We start from the raw sequence: 20,561 nt of genomic DNA, 5'->3' as shown, positions 1-20,561 counted from the left end.
TGACTCGAGCCAAGCACACAGGGAATTCTCGAACTGTGCCATATTATGTATATTCCCTTTCAAATGATACCAAAAATGTCTGCTGGCTCTGGTTCTGACCCAGACTAGAAAGATTTTACATGTTTAAAGACCTCCTCCTCCTCTAAAGAGGAGGTTTTGACAGCCCTAGCTAAACTGGGGCAGTCTTCAGGTCTACTGCTGCCTGAGACAGCCATAAGAGAACCTGAAGAGCTTCAAAATGCTAAGAGATGCCTGTCACTGAGCTTGAACAATGTGCTCCTGGGATGTGCTAGAAGGCCAAATGTGAACAGGACCAGCACTTCCTCCAGCCTCCCCCCTGCTCCCCAAGCACAGGAGCAAACCAGTGCCTGCAGAAGGCAGCCCAGGAGCTCAGTGAGTGGCTCTGACCCTGCTTAGAGGACAAAGAGCGGTCACAGCACACCAACTGCTTCACAGCTGTCATGTCACACTGTGGGTGAGCTCCATGGAGGAGGCAGGAAGAACAGAATGTTGTGAGCAGCACATAGTCAGCAAGCACTGACTGAGTTCAGCCTGGAGAAGAGAAGCTGAGTGGAGACCTCAGAGCAGCTTCCAGTGTCTGAAGGGGGCTACAAGGATGCTGGAGAGGGGCTCTTCATCAGGGACTGTAGTGATAGGACAAGGGGTGATGGGTTCAAACTGAAACAGGTGAAGTTCAGGTTAGATCTAAGGCAGAAGTTCTTCCCTGTGAGGGTGCTGAGGCGCTGGCACAGGGTGCCCAGAGAAGCTGTGGCTGCCCCATCCCTGGCAGTGCTCAAGGCTCCTAGAAGGATCTGATCCATGATCTTCCCAGGCACAGAGGTGAGGCTGATGGGTCAGTACTTCCCAGGGTCCTCCTTTCTACCCTTATACAGAATGGGTGTGATATTGCACTTTAGTCCTGTTATAGAAACTAGCCTGAGCACAGTGACAGGATCTAAATGACCATGGAAATAACAGACTAGTAGTGAGTACACATTCTGCATATGGAATGGGCTAAACAGTTGAAGAATCTCAATCATACAGTCTTTATTCCCTTATTTTCAATAACTACTGAAGGTTGAAAGGAAGCATATTATCACAGACTTTCTACTTCTGATATCAGATTTACAGCCAGATATGGCTAAAACGTTTCTTTTGCTCAGCATGAAGAAGCTATATAATGGTGTTTCCAACTGCTTTACTTACAGAATGGACTGACTCATCCGCAAGAGAAATACTATCATTTAGAAGTGCACCCACGTGCATAGATACAGAGAAATTCCACATACAATTTTAGTGCATGTGTCACTACTAGACTGTGTGTGTAGGTGACCTGAATGTACAGGTGGAGGAGAGAAGGCATCTTTAGAAGGCATTTCAGATACACACGGGGCTTCCAAGGGGAAGATACTGCAGAAAGACAAGGCTAAGTTTATCCCAGGTGGAACTAAACAATTTTTTCCTCCCTCTACATCAACAAGAACAGCTTCAGACCGTATGTAGATCTGAATGAAAGGTAAAGTCAGCAGGAAGAGAAAGAACCACATGATCTGTATTTAAAAACCAATGTGGGTTTGCCTCTTTATATTTCCTCCCTGCTCCAATCCCTAAAGCTTCCTTTCACCAGTATTCTCTCCAACACCTTCCTATTTCACACAGACACACAAGTTATCTCCGAGTCCTTCACAGACCCATAACAGGAGAGACAGATAGTTTACTATGACTGACATCCAGATGAAATACTTGATTCTGAGGAAGTCTTTACAGGAAAACCCTATGCAACAGGATTCAGGGTTGTTTTGTTGAAAGGGTAAATCACAAGACCCCCAATTTAGGTTATTTCTATGTGACAAAATTGTTGCCCTGTTGTTCTATTAGTTTTTAGAAGTACCGGTTGGGAATGACAACCTAATACAGACAGTTTCACAACACACACATGAGATGTAGATATAAAAAATGCACTACAATGCCAAATGCAGTTTCATAATAAAACAAGGTATTGCATAGCTTACATTGGTTGATCACCTATTTCTTATTTAAAGTACTTAAAAATTCATCCTATTCATGTATTTTCTTAGTATTTCATCCGCATGTACTGGCTCCACATTAAAATAAACTGTGAAATTTAGCATATTTAAATCAGAAACATCATTCGAGTCAGTTGCCATGTGCTACTAACATAGAAGCATAAAACCCAAAGGTGGAAAGTACCTTCTTCCAAGATGTCAAGGCTCTGTCTGTTACATGTGCGCTCTCCCTCATTCTCCTTTTCATAGTCATATTCAAAGCTTTCTTCTTCCTTTACTGACATTGCTGAAATCATCCCAGACACGATGCCTCAGTCTCACAGGAGATGGGAAATCATTCCCTTGGAGGCTGTATTTCTGGGGAGAGCAAAGCAAGGTCTCCACAAAGCAGGATACCATCTTTCCTCACTCACATGCTCAGCCCGGGAGCTCCTGAGCGACTGAGTATTCATCCTTAGCACAACAGCTTTGTGTCGTACAGATGGGGTGGAGGAGGGAAGAGACCATCTGCCTAATAACTACTACAAGATGTATGTTGTTCCTCATACCAGCTCTGGGAGTAGCCACTTTGTGCTCAACAGCTCCACTAGCATATTTCAAACAAAGAGGTGGGCTGAAAGCCCTGTCCTTGGAGCTCCTCACATCACCAAGGTCCTCTCTCCTCTGCCCCTGCTCTTCCAAGCACAGTGGTAGCTTCCCACGAGTGCACACGGAAGTTGGACCAGCCTCCAACTGTCACACCTATGAAGGGTGTGCACCTTCACGGACCTAAATCACCTCTCAGGTTGCCTAATGCTGCAAGAAACCAGATTTCACAGGAACAGTGAACAGCCTGTACATGCCAATCCCACCCAGCACAGAGATCCTGAGGCTGTTGTGCAGCACGGGATGACTGCAGCATCCAGCAACACTTGAAAACCAGGGGTGAAGAATTAGCCTGGGGAATGGGAGCTTTTTTATTGTTCTTACAAAAAACATTGTGTTTTACGAAGCATTTAAGTGACATATCAGCTGTCAAATACAATGTTTTCCACAGTCATCTTTGCTCTTCTGTTTGCTGTGGGAAACCAAGTACCTCAAGTTCACACATGCACACCAGTGCATTTTCAAGGGTGCACATATCTCTTCTTTGCTCAACAACAAACAAAACTCCTTGTGCTCTTGGTTTCCAACCATTTGTGTTTGCTAAACACAGAGAAGGTTAACTTTCTTGTTTAACCTTCTGCAGCTATAGAAACCTAATGCTTGCAAAGTTCCTTCCTTCACTTCCAATGGCAGAGATGCCCTTTGCTGCTTGCAGAAAGCACTCCTGTCTGTGTCACAAGGCAAAGTGGAAGCACTGCAAAGGCAAAGGGAGTCATCACCCTCTGAGGGGACAGAACTGCTAAGGGGGCAGGCAGACAAACATGACAAGCCAGCAAAACAGGTCATGTACAATTTGTCTGCTGACAAAATACCTGGAGAAAGGCTTTGGATGAAGGCCTGTAGGGATCCTGCAAAGGGGAATGGCTTTAACCTGCCAGAGGGAGACTGAGCTGAGCTCTTAGGCAAAAGCTGTTCCCTGTGAGGGTGCTGAGGCGCTGGCACAGGGTGCCCAGAGAAGCTGTGGCTGCCCCATCCCTGGCAGTGTTCAAGGCCAGGTTGGACACAGGGGCTTGGAGCAACCTGATCTAGTGGAAGGTGGTGGGGGGCTGGAACTGAGTGAGCTTTAAGGTCCTTTTCAACCCAAACCAGGCTGTGATTCTATCACTCTCTAGTGGTGTGAAAGTATGAGGTAGTAAGGCAGAGGATGGAACTAGTGTTATATAATCACAATGACTTACTCTGGTTTAAGTTTTAAACTCTTGATATTTATATGCAAACAATACTACATGTTTATATAAACAACAGGCAAAGAATATGAAACACACTTAGGTGCTTGCTGAGGAAAGGAACACTTGTTTCTCAATAAAGATCAATAAAGACAGTGAGAGTTTTAAGCACCTACTTGCCATCCACTGTCAATCCACCACATTTCAGCAATAGCTAAAGAATGGAAATTCAGAGAGTAACTAAAATAAGTCACTTTAAAAGAAGGCAAAAAGCATCTTTTAAAGATTAGGGACAGAAAAGTCAACCTCTGCCAACCCTGTTGACATTGGTTTTAACAACATACATGTCAATATAAGGAGAGTAGATGCATCTTCTCACAAGCTGACTTCTGACCTGTGACTCATGTCAACTCATGCCACACAGAAGGACTCTGACATTCAGAAGCTGAAAGATAAGCATTACAATCTCTATTTTGATATCAGCACAAGATAAATGCTGATAAAAATTCATAATGGGTGGAGAAGGAATGTTACACCAGCCTCACGCTATCAACTCAGTTTTAGTGCCATTCTGCATTAAGTCCTTTTAGTGATGCTGGAATATTTGCTTGCTGAAGATTAAGAGCCAGGTTTCAAACAGATACCAAACAATAAGCAGCTATGAAGGAAGGGGGGCTAAATGGTATATAGATCTGAAAACATACATTCTCATCAGGAAAGCTTCAAAAGAGACTTTTATTACTTGCTGTAAATAAATACTCAGGGACTTGAAGAATATACCAGAACACACATTCACCTGGCAGTCAAACAGGAAACACATAAATTGGGAGCTAGTTTGAAGAAGGGTGAGGCTAAACACAATACAAACAAATCCTCAGATCCTGACTCAGTGTTTCCAAGGAACTCCAAATTATTCACATCATTTTGACCTTCCCTTATCAATAAAAGCATCTAGACTTTTGCACAATTAGCCACATTCATATGGACTATAACTGACCAGTAACAACAATACTGCATTTAGAACTAAGAGATTCTCTGTAAGGAAACAAGTCCTAAAAATAGCAGCTGAAACAGCAGTGCTTGGATTTAAAATGTGTTGATGAAGAAATGTGGGTGGTTTGGGGTAAGCATTTCAGGGAGTGGGATGAACTGGGCATTGAACACATGCTTCCTATTCTGATTTACAGTCAAGCAAAGTTGCATGTTCAAATCTGCACAGGTTCTGCACATTTCCCACTCTTTCAAATAGTCTTACCCAAATTACCTTTGCCACTTACCCAAAAGGACAGCACATTACTGTTGCAGAAAGGCACCAAATAGGATGAAGCGGGAAAATGCTCACCTGGAGATTTAGCAGCCTCAGAATAAAGAGGAAAAATACCTCTATGCTGAAATGTAAGCCACATAAAGCAACATGCAAGTAGCTTAGGTTTGACTGCATAAAGGAGAGAGTCAATGGAGGAATGAAGAAGAGATGTCAAAAAGCAGAAAATTAGGAAAATGGTATCAATGATTACATAAACATAAGCAAGATGCAACCATATTTATTGAATATAGAAATAAAGGCCATAGGAGCAAAACAAGAACAACCTGAACGAGAATTTTAGCTGCATACCTATAGAGCAAGGGCTGTTCCAGAGATTGCACACTACAGGCATTTATTTGTATGGTACCTACAGGTTTAGATGGCATACCCACAGTCAGCATCCAGAGTAACCCCAGAGTTACTATGTACACAGGGATGGGATGGCAACAAAAGGAGCTAATCAAAACAAGTCATGGAAAAGAGTCCTCCATCAGCCAATTTCTCCCCACTGTGAAGGCTTGCAATGTTACCCATAAATAAGGTGCACAGAGAAGAAACATGGAGACCCAAGAACTCCTGAAGAGCTGCAGCAAGGACTATGAAATATTCTGCTAATGCTACCTTAATGGAAACAGTCTCACATCTGTAAAGGCATGCTAATATGTGCAAGCATAAGAGATCACTCTTGAAGCAGAGGAGAGGTCAAGGAGAACAAGCATTAACACTGTTAATCATTGTTCAGCTAAAAGAAAGTTCAAGAGCTTGCTGATAATCAGTACAGTGAAAAACAGACTAGAGAAGCTGCAAACAACTGCAAACAGAATGCAATATGAAAACATTTCAGTGTGAGCAGGAAGAAAATACAGGGAGGGGTTATAAGTTACAGAGAAGAGCAAAAGCAGGGTTAGGGGTGCTGGAACAACCAAGAGTGAGACAAGGTGGTTCAGGCCAACATAAAAGGGGTTAAAAGCTTTGGCAGGTGTGACAAATAGGGCACACAATGTGAGTGGCAGGGGGGGAAGGAAAAGGCACTGTTTCCTCCAGAAGAAATGGTTGAAACTCATGGCCAGCAAAAAGAGAGCCAATTGCACACATGCAGGCACCTGGAACTGCAGGCAATGAGCTCTCAGGCATGAGCATGTGGTTGTTCAGCTAGAAATGAATGGATAATGGAAGAAACCACAAGAAACGTAATTTGATCCAAAGTCAACCTGGATTTCTCTAGAAAGCATTGTTCATTAAGAGAATGAAAAATATTGGCTGAAGAAAGAGGGACAAGTGGAACAAGGCTATTCATAAAGATCTCTATGGGTTTCTACCTATCTGCTTAGTTGTTCGGTAGTTTGGGGGGGTATGTAATGCAAGTTGCATTGTGTGAGATTTCTTCTTTTAAGAATCTATTTGCTTTTCTCTACAAAAAACCCACCTACATGAACCTAGACTTTTACACTGTTATCTTTCAGGTAAGAGTCTACAAAAGCATCACCTCTTCCTCTTTTACCACTGGTTCTATCCATCTCAGAGTCTGCTATGAAAGTAGCTACTTCCTTACTCAAGTACACAGCCAGCTCTTTCCCCCTCCCCATTCCACCTACACAATATATTTCATTAATGCTAAGTAAGGTGACAACTGTCACCCATATTATACAATGATAGTTGGAAACGGATCTAAAAAGAACAGCGTACTGCTATTTATAGACACCTCAATTTGTTGTCATGTTAGTTAACAGCAGTGATTCAAATAGAGTGTGACATTTTGTTGTCTACTTCCATTTAATCTTACCAAAAATAAACACTGTAGAAGACCTTACATAAAAGGGATTAATTCATTATTCCAACCCCAGAAACTAGTTGTAATATTTATAAATGGTAAATTTTGTGCATTTGTTCATTTGCTTCCAGAAGGTACTAAAAAAGAATTACTGCCACCAAATGCAAGTTGAAGACTACATCAGTCCATACAGAATCCATTACATCTGATGCAACAGTAAGAGTCATTGAAACCTCCTATCCCAGTGAAATCTTAGGGTGTTCTTTCTTTGTTTTCTTTCTTTGAAGAACAAGAAACGGAAAGAATCATTAAATAAAGGAAAACAAATGAAATCACATCTTTTAAAAGGAAATCTGAGTGCCAGAGACTCTGACAAAAGAATATATGAATAATTTAATCAGAAAAATAATTCAATGGGATAATATCCTGTGAGGTTTCCTATTACTATCAATGTACTGCCAACTCTCCTCCAGTGTTACCAAAAAGGTTGAGCTGGGTGGGATTCACAGCTGAACACACACATACAGGAGCTCTGGAAGGTCCATGTGTAGCAGAGAAATAAGCTAATGAGGCATCATCTTGCCTTAAAATAGATATTCAAAACAGGTCAGCTGAGCTGCAAGTACCAATCACTCTTTACTGAGGATAAAAAGAATCACAGGCAAATGACACTGATATTGACAAATGATGGTAGAGAAACCAAACATCAAAAGACAAGCTTCTCTTACATGCCATTTGCTCCAGGTCTTTGGAAAAGCTCTGTTTTCTACTACTACCTTTTGTGTCCTACAACAATTAGAATACCTTTCTCCATCAACAGGACATACCAATACTGCTTTAAACCCAAATCAATAATCCAACACCAAAGGCCAAAGACTGCCTTCCACCACACCTCCTGTCTTCCTTACACACTTCAACTGGGAGAAGCAACAGAAAGCTAAAGCACATAACCTTCCATGAAACTCTGGAAGAGTACCATTCACCTGAGGGCTGACAGCACTATCCTTTTATCATGTAAAAAATAGCATTTTAATTAAAAGTAAAAAGTCATTTTAAAAGAAGCATTATGCCTTACCTACTGGAGCCTATCAGACATTAAACCCTGCCTTCTCTTAGGGGAGAACTTCCTAAGCAGCCAGCCAGAGCATGCTCTAGGTGATTCTCAGTAGATATAAGCTCAGGGAAGGAGCAACCTGGGCACTCCTCAGGAGTTTATCTTTATAATATATATAATTTATAATATATATAATTTATAAAATATATAATTTATATATATATATTTATATAATTAAAGATAATCAGGGGCTCAGCACAAAAAAACCTGGCAGCCCAGAATCCCACCAGCCACCACAGTGCTCCCGAGGCCATGATCCCACAAGGTGCTTGCTTAACACCTGCTGATTATGCCATTACTATGGAACTCCCATGGTTTCTCCAGCGCAGCATACACCTTAAAGGCAAAACTGAGAAGCAGTTCTCAGCTCATTCATGCTTCTGCACAGTGACACTCTGGAGCACACAGAGGACCATAATAAAGAACACTAAAAAGAAACCTATCTGTATTTAACCTGGGGAAAACACAGGAATCAGCTACTGCTCTTAATGACAGTACCACTCTCTGATCTGAAGCATCTAAAACCAGGCCAACTAAGCCTGTTACATCATGCAGATTAATGAGTACACAGATTAAATCAGTATTTACTAGGGTTAAACCTAGAGGATAAAGGTTACGTAAGGGGTTCAATCCAACTTTAAGTGGTCAGATCTTTCAAATAAATATGCACCTTTCCTCTTTGACCACCTGGACAGGAATACCTAAACAAATGTAAGAGAAGTTCAACTTCAACAAGCTTCTGAGATTGGATTCAGATCCCAAAAGACCATAAGCCCCCAATTTTGTCACACATATTACTCTTCACATCCCCTCTGATACTGTTATCAAAGCACTACGAAATATCTTTGTGTACAACAAAATACATCCCCTGGGCCTACACTCCTTACTCCTTTCTGTTCTTTGCTTCACCGTGATCTCAGACCCGTCTTGTTTAAGCCACACTCTCCAAGCAGGATAAAATCCGTACACAACCACTGCTTTCCCAAAGGCTGTATTTCAGTTTAGAGATTACCACAGAGTGGCATCGATAAGGAATCTTAGTAGTTTTAGCCATTCCTTACCCTTCCTCACGTGTCTTCTATAAGAAAATATTCCATGCTGTGAAAGAAATAAATGCCCAAGCAAATACTAGAAAAACTGCAAGAGGCCCACAAGATAACACTCACCAGAGCCTGAAATGTTTCCAATGCAAAAGTTAACCTGCTCACTTTTAAGCTACAGTTTTAAATGTCTTCCACAAATAGCCAGAGAGAAAACATTCAACACATTAAATACGTGTGTATTACAGCATACTGAGAATGCATAAAAATAGACTTAAACCAATAAAGAATCTTACAATAAGAGTATTTAAATTCAGCTCAATTATTATACATGCAGTTAACATTTCAAATCTTGCTGCCCCTGCCCTAAGACTGCTCATGTAGCACATATGCTCCTCTGCCACTCCCTTGGAAAGAGAAAGCTGTACAGCCATCTCCCGTAGCATGGTCACAAGAGATGCTGAGGTGCAACAGAGATATGAGCATCTCCACTACACCAGGTTGCTGCCTTTTTCAAGGTATTCCATTTTTAAACCACTGAATAACACTGCTCCAGTCTTACAGCTCCAAATTCTGCAACAAGAGACTAGAAAGAGATATTTACCATCTGTGCATTCTTCATAATACCAGTCCAGTTCATAATAATCTGCTTCAATAAATTTCTGCATAGTCAGTATCCGTCAGCAACATAGACGAGATTTCACTGTGCTGCTAAGGTCAAGTGAAATGCAGCCATGCCTTCCTGCCTTTGCAACACACCACAGCACAAGGAAGCTCCCAGCAAGCTGAAAATGAGCCGCACATCCTCAGCGAGGCTGCAACCGAAAGAGAAGGGGGGTGTGGAGGGTGTATTTGGCAAGAAGGAAAACAAAAAAGGCTGCAGAAGGGAAAAGCAGATGCCCCGATGGCTGCTCTAATAAAGCAGCTCTGCACAGGAGCCGGGGATGGGTGTTAAAAAAGCCATCCTATCAAAAGGCTGATGCGCTGACGTGGGGACACACACCACTGCCTGGCTGCTTCCAACTCCCTCCTTTCCTCCCTGCTCTCCACATCCTTTTCAGTCTAACACGTTGCCATGGAAACGTGCTGGCTCCAAAAGTGATGCAGAGATGAAGGAAACACATTTTGCTGTTCCTGGTTTTACAGAGCAGAAGTATTCCTCCATACTGGAAACTGAAATCCTTGCTTTGGAAGCCGATACAACGCTGCTGCCTCACAGAACAGCAGCATCGCGCCATTGCGGTTCACTGGGTACATGCAGTACATTAATGATGAGAAGCTGGTCCATTACTACTCTCCTCTATAGTCTGATAAAAGCTTGCCTTCCCTATGGAAAAATCAAACCATGCTACTGCCTTGTTACACTGTTTGGGCTGATATAATAGAATCCTTTATGCAGCCTGTTATAGGCAAAGTGGCAAACAAAAAATGAAAGGCTCAAAAATAAGAGCAGCAACACATTTTCCCCTGCAATAAAGCGAATCTGCTCCTGCTTTTTGCCCTCTCCACGAATCACTGACCCTTTTTTAAACAGGCATCTAAGCTTCACAGCCAAAACCAAGGGGCCAGGACAAACTTTCATTCATCAGTTCCTAGTAACTATTCACCTTTTGCTTTGCAACTTGCTTTTACAAACCTAATTTGATGCTTTCGGCTGTGGACATCTCAACACTCAATTCATCTTTCCAACCACTCATGATTTTGCAGATTTCTGTTAACTTCACCCTCACTCATGTCTTTTCTAGGTTGTTACCACTTACTCTACTCCCTGACTGGTACCATTTTGCTTTACTGTAATAAAGCAAAGACCTATTTTACTGTAAAGCAGGTAAGGAATAGTCAAGCTATGCAGATAAAAACACACTGGCTTCGTTTCCACTTTAGTATTTCAGTTTTACTGGTATAAAGCCTGTATCACTGCAGTAACCTTGAGGTTGGGAATTGCCACATCCCTTGTATATATTAATAGCTGAAGCACACATTAACAGATCTATTCACACATTTGCACACATCTATCAGTGGCAATTGCCTATGTTATTCCCTGAACTCCAAAGTTCCAGACAAGGACCAAATTCAAATAAACCTTTATCTGCAAGTACATGATCTCACTGGAAAATAAAATGTTTCTAATTCTGCAAATAAAATAAATAGATAAAAAATCACTGTGTTCATCCTAGAATATAGCAACAAATACAGTATTTATCAGTATGCACAAGATTTCCCTCTACTTGGCACATCTGTAGTGCTGGGTCTAGTTCTGGGTTCCCCACTGTAAGAGACATGAACATACTGGAGAGAGTCCAGCAAGGATGTAATACGCAAGCAGGTAGGTTAACCTGTTGTAGGTTGCAAGTGATGCCATTCTTGGGAGGCACACTAAAAGCAGAGAAGCACAGCCTTAATCAAGGCACCACCACATTTAACCTGCACTTCTCCACTATTTATAGGATACCAAAAAGCAAAGTCAACAAGAATTAAGCACCCTGCACCTGAGCTTTGCCTGCCACAATGAAGGCTGCTGTCTTCAGCTTCTGCCCCTCCATACCCACCAGAGACCAAGAAATCCCTATGCCCTGTCAGCTTCTAGCCTTACACATGAAAACCACAAGTCATTCTTATTTCCAGGAGGACAGAGGGTATCCTATGCCAGTGCTTTTGCATCAAGCTAACCTTAGCCCTCGTGAAATCAATAGATATAATGAGATAACAAAGGTCTGAAAAACAAAACCTCCTCTCATTTTGACAGAGACAATGTTATTTTTGGCTTTATTTTGCTGACTAGATTCATGTTATGCCCAGTACTGATGTGAAAGCAATACAGTAAGCACATGTGAACCTCAGGTTAGGAAATCACACAGGATTAAAAGCCACTAAAAGCCTTTGGACATGCAAAGTTCATACAATTATCATTAAACACACCCCTGTACATTGAAGGGAGCAAGCATTTTTGCCAGGTGTGAGCATTCTGCCCTCACACTGTGCCAGCTTGGAACAGAGGAATGTGTCAAGACACTCCCTCCTGCCCTAGCTCAGTCTGCATACTCACAAAGCAAGAGCTGCTCATGCTATTAAATGTAATTAAGGCTACACTGTTAAAATACTGGCAGAGAAAAATAAAGGTTCCTATAGCAACATTAACTCAATTGCTCTGTATATAAGCTGTTTGTTCCACTTGTATTATTTTTGTCCCAAAGGTAATTTTGGTCTGGTGATGTTATGAAACAAGTATTGAAGATATAAAGAATGAACTCTGGCTACCAGCCTGAATTGCTGCAGGGACTCTCTCCTTTTTACCTCCTGACAGTTTAAACAAAGGAGATCTTCACATGCTAGAAGTTTCTTCCTCATCCCCATTTCAATGAGACAGGAAAAAAACGGAGGTGGGGGTTTGGGGCTTTCTGGTTTCTTGCTGTTTCCCTACAGCTCTGATTGGAAACATACTGCTGTAATCCCGAAAGGCATCATTTTCCTGTGGAGAAAATCACTTGAGTGGTCAGATGATTTCAGTACTCCCCAAGAGACCCAGAAATACGGGATGAGGGTATGATCTTCCCAGCATGAAGAGAGAAACCCCAGACAGACAGAATACTGTATATCCTGGTATCCAGAAGAAAGCATCCCTACAATTATATGAGAAATAGTAGCTCCATAAAGCAGGAGCTGGAAGGGTTTTCAAGCTGAATACAGGAGCCTGACCAGGCTACCAAAGCAGCTGTGTGCTTGCAGAACCTGCTTTCAATCTCTGCAGCCCTACTTTTCCTTCCTATAGCTGTATATTGCATTCATCTTAAGTAAAACTTACCAGGATGGTGTCATTTTTCTGGTGGACAGCTTCTACACACCTCTGTGGATTCAAATCTCCACATGACAACATTATCCTCACAGAGGAAAACATACGGACTCATAAAGAACTCCAATATCCAACTGTGACTACCTAGACTGAGGACTCCTTAGGTTTGCAGTTACAAAGAGGTTTTATTACATAGAAAAGTTGGCTTGCAAAGCTCATCAGCCCTCTCTCCTCCTTCCTTTTTGAATGGAACAAATTCATCCACAGGTCAATGCTAAATCTGCCTAAATAGCCAGGTTATTAAAAGCAAAGCAAACCCAAACCACAAACCCCTTTCCTTGTTCGAAGAGAAAGGTTGCAAAAAAGAAAAATCTACTCCATTCATTTTGCCCCTCTGCTCTGCTCTTGTGAGACCCCACTTGCAGCCCTGTGTGCAGCTCTGGTGTCCTCAACATGAGAAGGACATGGAGCTGTTGGAGCAAGTCCAGAGGAGGCCACGAGGATGCTCAGGGGCTGCAGCACCTCCTGTGTGGAGACAGGCTGAGAACATTGGGGCTGTTCAGCCTGGAGAAGAGAAGCTGTGTGGAGACCTCAGAGCAGCTTCCAGTGTCTGAAGGGGGCTACAAGGATGCTGGAGAGGGGCTCTTCATCAGGGACTGTAGTGATAGGACAAGGGGTGATGGGTTCAAACTGAAACAGGGGAAGTTCAGGTTAGATCTAAAGCAGAAGCTGTTCCCTGTGAGGGTGCTGAGGCGCTGGCACAGGGTGCCCAGAGAAGCTGTGGCTGCCCCATCCCTGGCAGTGTTCAAGGCCACACAGGGGCTTGGAACAACGTGGTCTAGTGTGAGGTGTCCCTGCCCATGGCAGGGGGTTGGAATCAGATGATCTTAAGGTCCTTTCCAACACAAACCAGTCTGGCATTCTATGATTTATAAACATGGCTTCCCAAAGAAGTTGTAAAACCATATTCAAGGATGCACTGAACCACGTTGATGGGGCACAAAGGAGCAGCAAGTCATCCCTGCTGGCAAATAAAGTATTCAAAGAATGCCATTACACATTATGGTACTATAAATCACGTGTTCCCATGCTTAGTCATTCTCAGCATCCTTCTCCAAACCTTTTCCAATTCTCGGAAGACCCTTTGAAATGAGCACCAGTGATGGATGGAGTATTTCCATGGCAGCTGCAACTGTGTATTATTTCCCATCCCATTTACTATGGGTCACATTTCTTCTCTTGGCTACACTGTCACATTGGGATGTTCAGATAACTAAACACCACATCCTTCCATTATTTCCTGCAGATGCTACTGCTCAGGATAAAGTTGCCCACCCCATTAACATTGTCAAAAGTCCTTTTCATCAGAGCAGCTGTACAGTCTGCCTATGCACTGCATATTAAATCGGCCACTGCCACAACAATTACTTTGCAATTTGCCTTGTTTAAATAACTTTAAAGAAAGAAAGTCAGTTAAAGAGCACAAAAAAGGAAACAGACCTATTTAAAAGCCCAACTCATTTTCAAGTGCAGGCTGGCAGACTGGTATTTGGAAATCGGGATCTCATTTACTGAAGTGAAGAGGTTTTGGTGTTTCACAGTCTAAAAGAACATGGAAAAGGAGTCATCCTGTGACCATAAATTTAGTAAGAGCAAAGAGTTCTGCAGCTTAGGTCAGAGATCTCTTCCAGTGTAGTATTTTGCTTGGCAAAACAGGTTGTCAAAACAGGTACAGGTACTTGCTACGGATGGGACAGAGCTGGTCCCTTCCGCACGCTGTCAGGGCACACCGACCTCACCTGGTATATACAGAGATCCTTCTGATGCAGAGAACAGTCAAACTGCTCTCCCACTGCAACAAAATGATTTCACCAGAGACAGGGGTGGACAGATGAAATTACTTCAGGAAAAAAACCTTCTTCTCTACATGAAAGGATTATTTCTCCCTTCCCCCAAATGACTCCTGGAGTGTGCTACATTTGCATTTGTATAAAATCCAAACCGATGTGGTCTTCAGCACCACAGCTGCAGAGTTTAATTAAGCTAACCCCAGGCATACACACACTGTCAATGAGACCATGACAGCAAGAACTGGAAAGTTCTCAACTTCCTGAGAAAGAAATGCAGGCTGCATTACACAGAATGGAATACGGAATCAGGGAGCCCAGCACTGGAACCAGCACTCCAGGTGTGGCCCCACTGGTGCTGAGTAGAGAGGAAGCATCAACCTCCCTTGACCTGCTGGCAATGCTCCTCCTAACCCAGCCCAGGATACCATTAACCTTTTTGCAGCAGGGGCACATTTCTGGCTCAGGTTCAACTTGGATCCCTCAGGTCCTTTTTTGCAAGGCTGCCTTCCAGCTGGTCAGACCCCAGCACATACTGGTACATGGTACATCTTCCCCAGATGCAGGACTTTGCACTTACCCCTGTTGAATTGCATGAGGCATCCACCATCTGAAGCTCTGCCCAGGTTAAGGTGTCTGCCCTGTCAGGGACAGGTGACCCAAAGCCTGGGGAGTGGACCCTGTAGCACATCACCACTGTACCTGAAGATTTAGGCTGTTCCAAACTCAGATGAGGATCCCTTCTTTACACCTTCCACACAAACTGCTGCACCCGTTGACTGTCTCTGGGAGCTGTGCTCCAGAGCTGGGTGTTATACAGGGCTCTCCCAACACCAGTTACAAAGGTGTTTGACCATCCCTAACCAGCAGCAGCTACATCAAAGACTCTAAGCACCCCTGGAGCTCACAGCTCCTCAGAAGCCACTAGTGCTCCTTCTAGCCCCCATCCCAGTTGCTACTTATCTACTTTTTTAATAGAATGAAAATGCATCTGTACACTTCAACAGCTTCAAAATACACCACTCCAAACACCCACCAGCTCTTCAGAAAACTCAAGTCATTTTAGTGCTGCTGCTTTCGAGGACAGCAATACACCTGCCAGTTGCTTAGATGTTGGCTCACTCCTGGAAGTAACACTTCTCATGGATTCTCTCCTGGGAGCAAATGCAAATGCAGATGAACTCAAAGTAGAGAATACTGTCATTACAAGTGATGTGGATTCTTTCACAGGTAACTGTCTTTGGAGATACCTGGATCTACCCAAACAAACACAGAGCCTCTCATTAAATACAATGATATAATTGCAGGTCGAAGGAGGTGATCTTTTGCACCTCTACTCTGCTCTGCTCTCGTGAGCCTTCCAGTATCTGAAGGGGGCTTATAAGGATGCTGGGGAAGGACTCTTCATTAGGGACTGTAGTGACAGGACAAGGGGTGATGGGTTCAAACTGAAACAGGGGAAGTTTAGATTGGATATAAGGAAGAAATTCTTTACTGTGAGGGTGGTGAGGCACTGGAATGGGTTGCCCAGGGAGGTTGTGAATGCTCCATCTCTGGCAGTCTCCAAGGCCAGGTTGGATGAAGCCCTGGGTGATATGGTTTAGTGTGAGGTGTCCCTGCCCATGGAAGGGGGGTTGGAACTGGATGATCTTAAGGTCCTTTCCAACCCAAACCATTCTATGATAAACGTATTAATTCACAGACTAAAAAGCACAAATAGGTATGCAGTATCACAAGTTCCCTATTGACAAGCCTGTTTGATAGACTTAACTATTCATGTTACATCCTAGCTTCAAAGCTGATGGAGACTAGAACACCAGAAACCATTCACAATCAAACAGACTTCATTCTACACCTAAAAATATCCTGCACTACCTCAAGTTCAAGTACTGATTGTAATTATCTTTGAATGTCTCTAAAAGCTTGAAGAAGATACAACAATGTGTATGTGTAGTGCACTTTAATTCTGACAAAAGGATTCCTTTTGTATTGCAGCAAAACCAATGAATTCTTCCTTTGGCTAAAGAAAATTTTGATTCTGAAATTTAATTGTTATTACTTATAAAGCTTCACTACATCCATAGAACTCTTAAACCACAGATACTGACTTAACATAGAATAAATGTGTGAATCCTAAAGCTTTCCAAGAGACAAGTTAAAGTATTTCCTTACCCTGGCGTCAAGGTTTTAACACAAACTAAACAGGTACAGGAGTGCCTTAACTGCAGCACCCAATATGAATCATTGTGCAAGCAGCCACACTATGGAAAGCACTTTGCCAAGTGTTGATGGCACAAGTCACAAGTCTGCCAACTTACTTAAAATAGTACTCGTACTTTGATAGTTCATTTTTCTATAAACCAAAGTTTACAGTCAATGCCATCATTTGCAACCATGACAAAGTTTTATGATCTTACACCTCACAGAAACATAGAGCAGTTTGTCTGGAAGAAACCTTCGAAGCTCATTTAGTCCAACCCCCTGCAATGAGCAGGGACATTTTCAACTAGGTCAGGTTGCTCAGAACCACATCCAGCCTGGCCTGGAATGTCTAGATGTCATGTATATATGCATTCTATGACTTGTTCACAGTAACTGAACAAGGGTAAAGTCAGAGATCTCAGTTTCCCAGGTATCAGTCTAAGGCTCAATCCAAATTTGCTTAAACTTCTAAAACTATTCATACACAAGTGTCTGCTTGTAAGTAGTAAGGAATTAGCTTTTCCTTATAGAAGCTCTCCTTGCTCAGTTCCTCTTCTTCAACCAGTTATTTCCCAATAAAAGCAGAAAACATATGTTGTGGTAGGAATTACATGCAAAATGTTTCCATTCAAGTCAGTTGACTGGATGAAACCTTCAATCAAGCAATCTGGTAAGATTGTAGTCATGATGTCTGTAAGGTAAAAGCTGTATAAAATCGTTTAAGTACTCACAGTTCCAGGCAGCTACTGCTATCTCATTCTGTTGTATGTAACTTCATTCTGTATCCATCTCAACAGGCATGCACCACTGCATGTAGCATACCTCACCAGCATCTTGTGGGAGAGTCAGGATGCTCCCACATGGATTTTACCTCCTTGTCCCACTAGCATAACATGTTCCTGTTGTTATTGCAACAGTTCACCTGCACAATCTTATTTACAAGACAGGACTAATCCTGTTACTATGGACTTTGGAAATCTGACATTTCAAAACATTTCTTTAAGCCAATTCTGCCACCACTGTAACAGCACTAATGGACTGACACAAAACAAGGAATTGTAGTACAACTGATTCCATAGATCAACTTGTCTCTCTCCTACACACACTAGTTTAGTGCAGAGTGCATATGTAAACTATCTACTAAAATACTTCATGCCTTCTGTTAAAGCACTAAAGTCAGAAACTCAATTCTTCATATTCTTAATGCTTTTTTTTACCAGCTTTGCTCCTTACAAAATGAATTGTCCAAGTGCTTCAAAATGCAATGATGCCATCTCTGCAAAGATTTGTGATGAGTCTTGTATTCAGAACTCCACAGTGTCTCAACTAAGTCTACTTAAATCTATCTACTACTATAATCTATGTATCGTCTACCTGCTATAGCTTTAGCATTCAACCTATTGGTTTGATGCTCTGCAGACCATTTTAACATGCAATGCATTCAGAGGAGCAACAAAATTGCACCTTCACATGAAACCATTTGAAGGGGGTGTGGAGATGGCACAAAGGCTAATTTAATCATAAACTACTTAATAAATCAACAACCAGATGATCAATCTTCTCTAATCGCACAGCTAAGTCAATATTCACAGTGGAAGAAACCAAAGAGAGACGTGAATCCATTCACTGTCTATTCATCTACAAGCTCAAACAAAAGAGTGAAAAACTAAGGTGGTCACAACTCTACAAACTTTCCCTCCAGGCACAAAAAGGTATTTTTTTGTCCAATAGTGTGAATATGAACAAAAGGAAGGGACAAACCAAGTCAACCCAAACGTTCAGTTGTTTCTTCACAAGTCTTCTTTAGAAGCCTGAGCTGAAGAAACTTATTTGATATCATGCTGTGATGCTGGCACACAGCGGCATCAGACAACAGTGCAATGTGGCACAGAACATGTTCAAACAAAGCAAACACAGAAACAGGTCTAAGCTTTCTATGTTAAATAGATACAGAAATCTGTTTTCTTGCCAGAGAGATCACAAGCAAAAAGTATTTCAGTTTCACCAGTATTTGATAACGTGAAGTGCATGTACAAATTACAAGCGCAATTGCTGCCCTTGATTAAACGTTTCCTTTGTTTTCTATCTACCACAAAGACCACCACATTGCTTGAAGACCAAAGCAGCAAATCACAAAGGGATCTCTTGCTTGCCACAGCAAATGCTTCAGAGAAGGTGACAGAAATAGCACTTCTATTCAGTATTATTCATGAATTTTTGACTTACGGAAGTATTTCAAGGTCTCTTCTATTTGCTCAGTTGTTAAGTCAATATTCACATCAGGGGAAATGAGAGGTGTGTGAAGCCAGTCGTCGTGGTCATAACCATAGATTGTATCTGCTCTTAGCTTATAATGAGGCAGCTGCTCTTCCAGTAGACTGATGATCTCAACTTCAGGAAGATTGGTACTATTGCACACATCTGGGAAGAGAAAGAGGACAATCAGTGTTAGTTACTTTCAAGTGAGTACTATACAAGCTAGCAAAGATGCTAGTTTGACTGATATCAGGTTTTTCCACACGTGAAGAACAGCCAGACATTAATCACTTTAGAAGATATGACTAGCAGAAGTTATCCCATAATAGCATATTTACTAGCAGAAAACACTAGGGCATGCTCTTGGGGACAAAAAAAAATAGAGTAAAATACAACCTCTGGAAGCAAGGACTCATTCATTGAAGAATGAAGTGGGAGTGGGGTGAAACAGAGAGCAAGTGGGCATTGACCAAGACAGGGCATGGGGAAAGGATTAGGGCATATACAAGTTCATCCTTTTGACGTTCTACTTGACAGATTCTTTTCAGCTTCCCAGCATTACCTATTTCCTTAACTAGGTCTTTGACCACAGCTGAGCTTTTGCTTTGCTGCTGGCAGGGTTTTCTCAAGAAATCCAGGATTGCAAGAGGAACAGTGTCACAGTTCACACCTATGATGCACTGGTAAAGTTGGCTGCAAGAATTAAGGCATCTTTTGATGCTATTGCGACCTGCGTACTGTGCTGTCAATCCTTCAGGGTCACATGTGTATTGAGTTTCCACCCAGTGTTAAAATGGATTCCAACAGTTATCATGGCACAATTAAAATGGAAGATTTAAATGTAGGACAAGAAGCAGCTGCCAAATTTTAACTGAAAATTCCAATGCAGGAAATAAAAACCCCAAATCCACCCCTTTTTTTTACTGTGAAGATGGTTAAAACATGGGAATAAGGGCACAGAGAGAGCAGGAAATCTGCTGTCTCTAGGATTGACAACTCCACTAAACAAGGCCATGAGCACTCACTTTGAGATCTGCTTTGAGCAGAAATCCAAACAGATGAGCTCCAGAGGTACCTTCCAACCTGTATTACTTTACAATGAAGATTTTTGTGTGTGAATACCCAAACCAGGCATGAGAACTTAAATACATACATTTAATTATCGTAACAAATTAACTACAATGTCTTGCTTAATAATTATTAAGAAACAGAGCAACCCGTGGTATGTTTTCCATAAATACTTAGTGCATCACTCTGCTCATTTCCATGGTAGGACAATAAGAACACCAAAAGTGTCCCCCCATACCATCTATCCACAAACAGGAAACAGCTGTCTAAGCCTCCTTTGGAATAGCAAGCCCTAAGGAAGGCGGCTCACATGCTGTACAATGTAGTCC

General features: G+C 42.1%; 1 protein-coding gene across 6 annotated transcripts in view; it reads right to left on the bottom strand.

Moving 5' to 3' along the window:
* Nucleotides 1-20,561, bottom strand: part of TRAK1 (trafficking kinesin protein 1) — a 123,174-nt gene that overhangs the window by 38,116 nt on the left and 64,497 nt on the right. For 3 of the 6 annotated variants that reach the window (XM_034063808.1, XM_034063778.1, XM_034063896.1), the window contains exon 3: nucleotides 19,135-19,329. Coding sequence is in view for 2 of the 6 variants with exons in the window: in XM_005144781.3 (XP_005144838.3) it covers nucleotides 2,212-2,323 (112 nt within the window). In the remaining 4 variants the exon portion in view is untranslated. Of the gene's footprint in view, nucleotides 1-2,211; nucleotides 2,456-7,990; nucleotides 8,078-19,134; nucleotides 19,330-20,561 lie in introns of those variants that run through there. The other 3 variants (XM_005144781.3, XM_031045210.2, XM_031045211.2) reach the window with 2 other exon arrangements.

Source organism: Melopsittacus undulatus, chromosome 1 (genome assembly GCF_012275295.1).
Source record: "Melopsittacus undulatus isolate bMelUnd1 chromosome 1, bMelUnd1.mat.Z, whole genome shotgun sequence".
Taxonomy (NCBI): domain Eukaryota; kingdom Metazoa; phylum Chordata; class Aves; order Psittaciformes; family Psittaculidae; genus Melopsittacus; species Melopsittacus undulatus.
Note: the sequence above shows the minus strand (reverse complement) of the source record. Positions and strands in the feature narration are given on the sequence as shown.